Source organism: Cucurbita moschata, unplaced genomic scaffold, assembly GCF_002738365.1.
Source record: "Cucurbita moschata cultivar Rifu unplaced genomic scaffold, Cmos_1.0 Cmo_Scf00066, whole genome shotgun sequence".
Lineage (NCBI taxonomy): Eukaryota > Viridiplantae > Streptophyta > Magnoliopsida > Cucurbitales > Cucurbitaceae > Cucurbita > Cucurbita moschata.
The window spans coordinates 743,599-754,586 of NW_019268582.1; the positions used below are offsets into that span (position 1 = coordinate 743,599).

General features: G+C 35.5%; 2 protein-coding genes across 4 annotated transcripts in view; one reads left to right on the forward strand and one right to left on the reverse strand.

Annotated features, from left to right (window-relative positions):
* Positions 1-46: 46 nt before the first annotated feature.
* On the forward strand, positions 47-5,406 carry LOC111437753 (sodium/hydrogen exchanger 2-like). 2 transcript variants are annotated; one of them, XR_002709483.1, is made up of 16 exons: positions 47-383; positions 683-1,023; positions 1,139-1,257; positions 1,816-1,913; positions 2,446-2,505; positions 2,594-2,640; positions 2,729-2,923; positions 3,028-3,074; positions 3,400-3,466; positions 3,561-3,661; positions 3,745-3,846; positions 3,941-4,079; positions 4,179-4,241; positions 4,483-4,566; positions 4,726-5,146; positions 5,200-5,406. XR_002709483.1 is itself a non-coding variant. In XM_023075813.1 (15 exons), the coding sequence occupies exons 2-15, from the start codon at positions 850-852 to the stop codon at positions 5,047-5,049; spliced, it is 1,620 nt and encodes a 539-aa protein (XP_022931581.1). In that variant the 5' UTR covers positions 47-383; positions 683-849; the 3' UTR covers positions 5,050-5,406. The 2 variants fall into 2 exon arrangements, 1 of the variants encoding a protein (XP_022931581.1); XM_023075813.1 differs by having other exon boundaries at positions 4,726-5,406.
* Positions 5,407-6,483: 1,077 nt separating this feature from the next.
* LOC111437752 (probable serine/threonine-protein kinase At1g54610) overlaps positions 6,484-10,988 on the reverse strand; it is a 13,924-nt gene continuing 9,419 nt past the window's right edge. For both annotated transcript variants that reach the window (XM_023075812.1, XM_023075811.1), the window contains exons 6-9: positions 8,577-8,677; positions 7,258-7,366; positions 6,887-7,136; positions 6,484-6,816 (exon numbers count right to left, since the gene is read on the reverse strand). In XM_023075812.1, the coding sequence (XP_022931580.1) occupies positions 6,743-6,816; positions 6,887-7,136; positions 7,258-7,366; positions 8,577-8,677 (534 nt within the window). In that variant the 3' untranslated portion in view covers positions 6,484-6,742. The remainder of the gene's footprint in view (positions 6,817-6,886; positions 7,137-7,257; positions 7,367-8,576; positions 8,678-10,988) is intronic.

Consider the following 10,988-nt stretch of genomic DNA (forward strand, 5'->3'; position numbering starts at 1 on the left):
TTTTTTTTTTTTTTTTTTTTTTTTTTTTTTTTTTTTTTTTTTTTTTTCTGAATTTCCATACTCTTCGCCTTTTATTTCTCTCTCTCGCCAGTAGATTTTGGCCGCAGATTTCACTCCTCTCTCCTTTTTCTTACTACTTTCGATTACTTTCTTTCATCGTTTGTAATTGTTCTCAATCATTTTCAAGCTCTCGGGCTCTTGATTCTCTTCGAGACCCTGCGTCTTGATTGAATACAGGAGCCGGAAGCTTTTTTGATTGCTCGGAATACGCACTTCAGATTCCTGTCGTCATTCTCTCTCTTTAATTTCGCTCGAATCGACCAAGATTGGGGAGCTTTGGTTTCTGAATGTTGCGTTCGTCCATGTCGATTTGAGCTGCGTAGGTGAGTATTTCGGTGCTGTGTTTTTTTCTTTTTTTTCTATTCATGTCATGCGTGAGAGTTATGGTGTGTGTTTTTATTCGATTTCATGTTGCTGAGACTACAGAGCAGGGGAAAATTGACTTCAATAATATGCAGTCGCAAGGAAATTTGATATATAGTTTTTTTTTCTAAATTATTGTGGTATCGTGTGCGGATTCGTTTCCAATTTTCTAGGCTTAGTATTCAATAAATGTCTCCTTAGGATTAAATTTCTTTTTGATCCAATCTAAACTGTTCTTTTAAATGCTGTTATCATGTAGGGACTTCTTTGTTAATGAGAATGAATAGTTGTTGAGATGGAAAGTTCGGAGGCCTAGATTCTGCTATAAAGGAAGTGGAGATATTTTGAATTTGGAACCCATTTTTTTTTTTTTCAAAAGAATTGTTCTCTGGACAAACCGATTCTTCCATCGAAGAGGCTGATAAAATGACACCCGTTTGGAGCTATGTTCTGTCCAAGTGGCAAACGTTGTCCACTTCTGATCACGCCTCTGTGGTTTCCATTAACTTATTTGTAGCTCTTCTCTGTGCTTGTATTGTGATTGGTCATCTTCTTGAGGAGACCCGGTGGATGAACGAGTCGATCACTGCCCTCTTCATTGTGAGTTTGTTATTCTCATCCTATGTTTTTTTTTACAACCCAACCCATGTCCACCCTTATATCATACATGTTGATTGTGTAAAGGTAAATTACTGTTTTTACCCTTTTGTTTCAGGGTATGTTTACCGGAGTCATCATTTTACTGGTCAGTGGTGGGAAAAGTTCGCATTTATTGCTCTTCAGCGAAGACATATTCTTCATTTATCTTCTGCCACCTATCATATTCAATGCTGGGTAAAGTTTGTGGAACAATTTTATATTAGTGCTTATTTCGTATGTAATGGGTGACTTGTTTTTGTGTATGCATAATTGTTGATGACTATATTCGATTACTGTATATATTTATTATGTATCCATGAGTGGTGTTTACACACGACGAAAATTTTGGAGTTTCTTCCTTTTCATCTTTGAAGAAGTCTTTTCCCCTGTAAACAACAATTTTAAGTGCTTTAGATTTGTGGTAAATCACAATAAAACTGGGTGAAATTTGGCTACTTTTTCTTAACAAAATGATTACCATTATCCTTTCCATTTTGTATTCTCTTGCTTGAATTCTTTTTTAACACAAGTGTTCTACTATTCTTCATCCGGGCAGAGGAACTAAAGAAATAGGAAAAAGTTGTACTATTCTTCCACCTGTCTTTGTTGTGATTTTAATGGTTCTTTCTAATACTCCCCTTTGCAACAATTCTCATTTGGTGGCAATGTTATAACGAGGCAACTTTTAGTGCATAATTTCATACTACCCTGTCCTAGTGTTTTGTCTTGGCTGATCTCTTTCATCTACATCAGGTTTCAGGTGAAAAAGAAGCAATTCTTTGTTAACTTCATTACAATTATGCTGTTTGGAGCAATTGGTACATTAGTCTCTTGTTCAATCATCTCATTAGGTATATCTTCAAACAAATTTTTTTGTTATTCACTATATATTCTTCCATATGATGAATGCCTTGTTTTGGTAATGACAATTGTAAAACAATCTTTCAAATCATTCTTCTCATATTATTTATTCATTGTCAATAATTTTCTGTAGCTAGTGTTCAGTTATTTTTCGCTTGAGCTGATGCTCACTGCTACACTGAAACCCTATGATGCTCAATGCGCCCCTGAAACGCTACAAATTTCCCCTAATATTAAACTTGAACGAAGTAATCTGGAAACCTTGTTAGCATTTGTTTTTTTTATAGAATTTGTTATGGATATACTCCGTTTTAGCATCCAACCGATTGAGTGTTTTTTTCTTTTTGCTCCTAATTACTTTCTGCAATGTTTTAAATCTTATGGTCAACTAAGTTCTACCTTTACTTTCCTCTTTTTATTTTTTTTATTTTTATTTACCACTTAGTGTAGTTATCTTGTAGCTTTTGAGTTATCATTATCTGATCTTTCATTGTTGCTTGACAATTGTGGTGCCCGCTTCAGGAGCTTTTCAGATCTTTCAGAGAATGGATGTTGGAACACTGGATATTGCCGATATTTTAGGTACATCCTTACTTTTTACCTGTCTCCTTTCTTGCATCCTTGTAATTTTTCTCGTTTAAGACTTTGGTGTCTGAATATTCTATTCCAGCAATTGGAGCTATATTTGCAGCTACAGATTCTGTATGCACATTGCAGGTGCGAGATATAGCAATCATAAAGTTCATTTACTTCTATAGATAGTGGGCATCTAAAGAAACAAATCTTAATACCTTTGATGGTGCAGATATTAAACCAGGATGAAACACCTCTACTTTACAGTCTAGTATTTGGGGAGGGTGTAGTGAATGATGCTACATCTGTGGTGCTTTTCAATGCAATTCAGAGCTTAGACCTCAGTAAAGTTGATGCAAGAGTTGCTTTGCATTTTATCGGGAGCTTCTTTTATTTGTTTTCAACGAGCACTCTACTCGGAGTGTTTGTGAGTCCTCTCCACATTCATCAATAACTCTCTACTGCCCTGTGTGGATGCAAGTAACTGTTTATTGTAATATTACATTGAATCATATATATATTCCATTACAGGTTGGGCTGCTGAGTGCTTATACAATCAAAAAGTTATATTTTGGCAGGTATATCTTCGCAAACTAGAGTTTTTAAAATTTTTTATCCGTTTTGATCCTTCTCTTAATGCATTAGTATGTGATAGACAAGAAACTTGTGGTAGTGCAATACTTATTCATCGTACTATACATATTTCCCGGTAAAGTATCGTTTTGTTATCAATATTGACACAATTAATAATATTTGTAACCTATGACAGAAATACCGACGATTAATGATGTTCCTATGAGTTTAAATCTTTTACAACGGTTGATTTTGTATGACATCTCTTCTTACGAGGAATTTGTTGGAATGAAGTAACCTTTTATTATTTAATTTACTGATAAAATTCAGGCACTCGACAGATCGTGAGGTTGCTCTAATGATGCTCATGGCATACCTTTCATATATGCTGGCTGAAGTAAGTATTTTGTATTACTATATTGAACTCTAATTGCTTATAGATACATTACCAATGATGATCTTCGGTTTTACTTGGTGGATATTTTATGCAGTTATTAGATTTGAGTGGCATTCTCACAGTGTTCTTTTGTGGAATTGTAATGTCACACTATACATGGCATAATGTGACTGAGAGTTCAAGAGTTACCACTAAGTAGGCAATGCTGAACCTTTTGTAACTCTCTAAAAATAATACAGTCTCGTTAACTCGTGGGTTTTTTTTATCTGCTATGACAGGCATGCTTTTGCTACCTTATCCTTCATTTCAGAGACGTTTATCTTCGTTTATGTTGGCATGGATGCCTTGGACATTGAGAAGTGGAGCTATGTTAGTGATAGGTATGGCAAGTTAACTGAATATGTGGCATATTAAGGAGGACTTGTTTAGAATGACTTTCAAAATCCTTAAAACTCTTTTCTTCGGTTATTGCAGTCCAGGGACATCTGTTGCTGTGAGTGCAATATTACTAGCTCTGGTTATGGTTGGAAGAGCTGCTTTTGTTTTTCCATTATCATTTTTATCCAACTTAGTTAAAAAATCGGCTTCCGAGAAAATTACCTTCAGGCAACAAGTATGCATTCTTTACAACTTGTTTTCACTACTTTAAACACTTCTCTCAAGTAATTATTACCCTATCTTTAAATTACTTTCCACTTCTTTGCTTTTCCAGGTTATAATCTGGTGGGCTGGTCTCATGAGAGGGGCTGTCTCTATTGCTCTTGCTTATCATCAGGTAGTGTGTGGGAAATATTGATTTTTTATTTTTCTTTTTGTGTATTTTGTTCGAAATTTACATTCTCGTACCATGATGCAGGAAAACATTACGTTTAAGGGTGAGTTTTGAAAAAATACTTTTAGCCAATGAAAAACTCTCTTTAAAAATTGGTTCTGAAGCACTTAATTAGTGTTTATATAAACGAAGAGCTCCACTAAGCGTTTTATTCTCCATTATTAGTAACTCTCTTACAATGCAGTTCACTAGAGCTGGCCACACTCAACTGCGGGGGAATGCAATTATGATAACTAGCACCGTAACTGTTGTCCTTTTTAGCACGATGGTATTATGCGACGCCTCTTCCTTTTCAATTTCTTCGATTAAATCTTGTAATTAATTTATTTTGGAAGGGCGTCTTCTTAGTTTTGGTGTTTTTGATTCTTATTCTATGGCTGTGTTGATGTTTTTTTTTCATATATATGTATTCGATCGTTGTGAACAGGTGTTTGGGATATTGACCAAGCCTCTTATAAATTGTTTGGTACCTCACCCCAAAGACACCACCAGCTCCAGCATGCTATCGGAACCAGCGGCTCCAAAATCATTCTCGGTACCGCTACTCGGAAGTGCACAGGATTCGGAGGTGGATCTTGATAGTCCCAATATTCCTCGTCCAAGCAGTATCCGTGCACTCCTTGCGACTCCTACGCATACTGTTCATCGCTACTGGCGAAAATTTGATGATGCCTTCATGCGTCCAATGTTCGGGGGGCGGGGTTTTGTCCCCTTTGTTCCAGGATCGCCAACAGAAAGGGGTAGGCACTGAGAACAACCCCCTGTAGCACTACGCAAATGTAAGATATGTGAATCAAGATGGATAAATTACTTCACCATGTCAAGTTTTGGAGCAGCAGCAGACAAGGGTTGGTGGCGTATTCACGTGTTTGCCAGGAATGGCATGGCGCCCGCCGAGCAGGTTGGAATGTGTCGATACTCTCTTGCCTACTGTTTTTTGCCCTCTTGTTTTTGGTAGAAATCGTTATGGTTTGGGTTTTACTTTTGGTGGTGAGTTTTTGGTTTTTTGTAATGACAATAAAGTGCGAAGGGCAACATGGAGGTGGGTTAATTTTTTTTTTTTGTAATTTCATTACTTAGAAGAAAAAAAATGTGTTGTTCTCAATTATTTTTAGTGTTTATACGGATTTCAATCTCGGTTATCACAAATTTCATATGATGCCTACAACTTTTTAAGGAAACTATTCAATGGTAAAACTCTTTTTAAAACGGTTCAAATCATTATTTGGGATATTAAGGAAAATAAACTTTGATAAGCTGAACAAGGTCAAAATTAAAAATAAACACTTCCAAATAAATCTTAATGATATAATAATACAAATACTTGGTTAAAATGGAGAAGGCTGCATTACTTTCACACAACTTGTGCACATGCATACTAACTCATTACGTGTGTGTGCATCAAGTTCATACTTTTTAGGTCTAACTATGGAGATGCATACACTCACATAGTCGAACACAAAAAGAAAAAAAAAAAAAAGAAACGCAAAATATAAATCATAACTGTATGCGTACAAATAAATCGTGACTAAAAAAGTAACTTATGACTGAAATAGTACTACAACATATATGAAGTCAGTTTTAGTGAGAATAGAACACGTTATATTTTGATGCATAACACTATTTGTAACTCACTAGCAACCATATAATATTTTTATGCATATTGTCACTTTGTAAACCTTGATTTCTTAAAAAGGGCCTTTAGGGGTAGATTCATCTTTTCCCTTAAGATTCATACTTGAAACATGTTCTAATCCCTTTGTGAGATCTTGCGGTCATGAATGAGTCTTGATAAAGTTCCTTAATACTTGAGTCCTTTAGAATCTTGAAACACCAGACAAAGAGAAAGTATATCAACAAGTGATAATACTTGAGTCCTTTAGAATCTTGAAACACCAGACAAAGAGAAAGTATATCAACAAGTATTCCAATACTAAAACTATTGAGACAATCAATATTAAGCTTACTCCCAATTAATGAGCACATTAGCCTGATTGCAAGGCCTTAATTCGACGTCTAAAGATTACTTAAACATTCTCTCTATCAATAAGTTGTTGATTTAGTGAAGAAAATTGCAAGGGAAAAAATCATTCTAAAATTAGCAGAAAAAATAAACATTTTCTAAACGAAAACTTAATTCGAATTACAATAAATGTTATGGAGAAAAGAATAAGAAAGTTAGATCAAACGATAATAATGAATGTTTTGAACTGTGAGGTCACTATTTCTGTAGAATGTCACGGTAACTTCAATAAGGAAAATTTGGGACACAACAAATCATCAACATATACATAACTTTGTTAAATTTCTCATCACTTAAAAGCAAATTTATCTATAAAATTTCCGTACCCTTCCTCAAGGGGGAAAAAATTAGATCAAAGCAACTATGAATACCGAAAAATCGATGCTACTCGAACTCTCGGACCTTAAAATTCATGATCTTTTCAGCTTAGAGCAGGCCCGGCTGATTGATTGTCAATGTTTTTGGATGAACAGTGGGAAGAATTTGATGTCACTCCTATCAGCAAACAGGCAGAGTACGATCACAATCTTATCAAAACTTTAGACCATGATTTTCTTGCCTTTACCTCCCACATGCTTCTTCTGCCTAGGTGGAGCATCAGTGCCAGCACCAGGGACCAGTGGACCAGACCAGACTTGGACTGGCTCCTTAGAGTAAGTGAACAGCGTCGAGCTGAATGGTATGTCGGGAGGAACACCGGATGGATCCATATGCCGTGAATATCCTAGCGTAAAGCCAAGCGCTCCGTCCTGGTGCGGTGGGGGGAACTTTTCGCTTTTGCTCTTTGCATTTGCATGTGTAATTAAGCGCCTTCTCTGTTTCAAGGTACAACAGTTTCAAACGGTTTAACACTGAAAATCTAAGGACATGATATACTGTACTATTAGACAATGTCTAGCTGGTTGACAGTTTTGAACTTAGCAGAGGAGCATTTACATCGATATTTGTTTGTATTTCTGCATTGGCTTCAGGAGCTGGAATCGCCCTAACACGTGTGCGTGTTTTCTTCACTCCATCTCCCTGGGCTTTGTTAGCTGCTCTTAGTCTGCAAAAACCGATTTAGAATGATGCTCAACAAAGACACAGCAAGTTCACAGGACTAAAGAATAATAGCAACAATTATCCCAAGCTTTGTCAAAAAAAAAAAAAAAAAAAAAGTTCAATTCTATTTTGGTTTGTATGGTCAGTTTAGTTGAATTCCATCATTTTTGTTCAGATGCTCGGTTCGGCTGCAAGAATTTTTAGCTTTTAAGTCCTATTTTTAAACATTTTTTTAGTAATTTGAGCACACAACTTACACCAGTGCTGATGGTTTCAAACGCCTGATCTTCCCAGTGCACACTTGTGTGTTGGAGGGAGAAAGTTAACACTCTAACTTGAAGAAAGATATAAAGTTAATTTACAAACATCTCTAAATTTGATAGTTGTATCAATTTAGAATCTAAGCTTTCAATTTAAATTCTAATAAGCTCTTGTTGTTAACACCTTAATTAAACGTTAATGTGGTATTACTAACAAGTAACAATATCACACAGGTCAATAGGTGGCACAAAGAGAAGAGAGTAAGCCACTTTACTCAATGAAGTCTCTTCTAAGAGAGTAAGCAAATTGGATAAATAAGCATAGATGAGCCAAAAATAATTAGTTTCATCTGTATTATGCCAACCCATTCTATACCAAATGTTTTACCCTACTTGTTCTTATTATTGGCTGGTCTACTCTTTTGGGACACCTGTTACTATGTCGTACCAAATCAACAATCGTTAGTTGAATGAGGCACTACATCAACATTTAAGTAATGCATAATGGAGAAAGCTTTATAGACAGAAATTAAAAATTGATGAACATAACTTGAAACCTCTTAAACTTCAGAAACTAAATAAACACAATTCTCAGAGTTCAAGCATTATATTTGTAAATTAAGTATACCTTCAGCTCCTTTTCCATTGTAACAAATCAAAATTAAAAGTTCAAGAAAATCACTAAAACCTTTAAAACTTCAAGAACTAAATAAAGCCCAGGCAGTATATTTGTAAATTTAACCGAAACTAAAAACAGAAAAGACAGGTATCTTCAGCTTCTTTACCATTAGAACCAGCCATTTTATATTATAATGGCCAAATCTTTGAAGAGATAAGAACATCTTTTAGGGAAAAGACCTCGACTTCATGAAAATAGCTAGCCCAAATTTCTCAATAGCTCACAAAACAAACCAGGCATATATTGAGAAGAAACTGAAATCAAGGCATTCATACCTCCGGGCTTCATCATCCCGTCTTCTAGCATCCATCTCCTTACTGGGAGGATATTTCGGGAGGCTGGAGGGTTTGCAAGCTAAAGGCTCTGTCATGAAGAACTGTATTGCAATGGACAAAGTTTGAAAGGCATACAAGAAATATGGCATAATTCCCATTATAGCAGACACAGAAGTGAGAATGTAAAATCTATTATACATCCAAATGGCTGCGAAAATTTCCCTGATTAAAGCTACCTCATAAGTTGAAGCAAAAAATAAGCATAGAAGGTTGCATTGCAAAGAAAAAAGATTAACAAGATTTGTAAAAGTTAAAAAAATAACAAGTTAAAAGATATAGGTTATTGACTAAAGTAGACATGCATTTTATACAACATATTTAGTTCTGTGACAAATTTAGTTCTGTATACAAGTGCAGGTTTAACTTCTTCTTATAAAGTCAAGGAAATTTTGCATCTTTTGGTGAAGCTTTCTATCAATCAATGATCCAAATCATCCACAAAATAGCTCAAAGTATTTCTTAATAGAACTTTTGCATTTCCTTTATTTGGTAAGGTCAAGCAATTGTCCTGTGAGAATAGTAAAGGTGCACGCAAGCTGGTCCCGGCACTCACAGATATTAACAAAAAGTGGGGAAGAATAGATCCTCACTCATTTATAATATGCAACTCATGGCCATTATTTTTTTTATTGTTCTTATTATATATATATATATATATATATATATATATCTATATATATTGTGATAGGGAGGGATTCTTTCATTATTTTTAACAAAATTGTCATACATTTTAGGAGGACTCTAACCTAAAAATTAATAGGAGATGTATATGGCAGAAGTGAATTGTAACTTCCCTGAGCTTACTAGGTTGGCACAACTTATGCGATGTGGGGTTTCCAGCTTCCTTTCCAGTAATTGGGCATTCCTTTGGATTAATAATCCAACAAGGCTTTCTTTCTAGAATCCTGGATCAGAAACGCTTCTCATTTAGAGTAAAATGAAATTTCCAAAAGAGATAGGCTTTCCTTGATTCAGTCTCTCATGAATGAATGATGACAACCCCCACAGGAGGGATCAGAACTCCTTTTTTCTTTTTCTTTTTCATACCAAACTAAAGAAAATCATGAAGGCTTAGTGGAATCTTATGTGAGGAGGATGGTTTGGATTATATGAGGCGTTTTCCCTTAGAACCAGATGTCATGGCACAAGATTACTGTAAGCATGGGCGTCATTTGAATAGTTCGGCCTCTAATGTAGTTTTACTTGAAAAGTTTAAGGATCCTTCAAAAGCTATTTCTCAATGATAACCCCAATTTCTCAGCTTCGAAAATTTCTCGTTTGGGGATGAGACTTGCTCTCATATTTTGGGAGGACTATTACTTTAGCCATATTCTCATCACTTTCTCTTCCCTCATCTTTCAAATCTTCCCCTGAAAGAAATCTCTACATAGCTCATGTAAGTTCCTTTTTCCAAGGGCCCCCTTGCGCATGATTTTCAACTCTTAGAGGGCCATTTAGAATAAGCAGGCATTGTTATGTCCTTTGTTCCATCCGAACAAAAGGGTTGATTTTCTTCTTTATAAGTCCCCGTTGCTAAAAATATTTGGTTTATTAGGTTCTTGGAAGCTTTTAGAGAGATGTTCCCAAGCAGAGATGGTTTGTTCAATGATAGAGGAAATTATTTTACAACCTCCTTTTTTAATAGAAGTAGAAATCTTTGGCGGACTAGCTTTTCTGCTATTTTGAAGACTGTTTTGAAAAGCCCAAAGGCAGGGGTCTAATGCGCCTAGGCCCAAGGCATAGCCCATGTGCCTCATTTCAAAAAAGCAGAGGCTCCATTAATGAAGTCTGCTTTACTTCCTACTTTTCCTGCTATTTTTTAAGCTTTTCTGAGTTGTAAGGGAGAAAGTCAAGGATCTTCTTAGAAAATAATCATTTTTCCTTACGATATAGAATAAAAGCTCTACTTAAACTTTTTATCATCTTATTATTTGCATTAAGCATTGGAAATCCATTGTGCGTGCACCTTTAGCTTTAAAAAACACTGGTATAAGGCTTAAAAGGGGGTAGGAGGAGTCGTGAAAGAAGTTTGGGAGTGTGGAACACCTCAACGGTTCTCTTTAGGTCCATTCTAGTCTACTTGACAATGTTTTCTGGGATTTTTCCCTGAATACCAACAACTGGAGTCTTTCTGTAAACTTCTTTCTTCTCTTTAGGGATCCTTTTGTTTTGTTCCTGTCTCTGTTTTTGTCTGGTTTTCCCTTTTCAACTTTCACTCTGAACGAAACTTGGTTCTTGATAGACCCCTGATTATGAAGAGGTGCATAGTTGTCACAAGAGGGAAGAGTGAGACAACAACATAAGATGTAATAAAATCAGCTTCTTTTTTTTTTTTTTTTTTTTTTTTTTTTT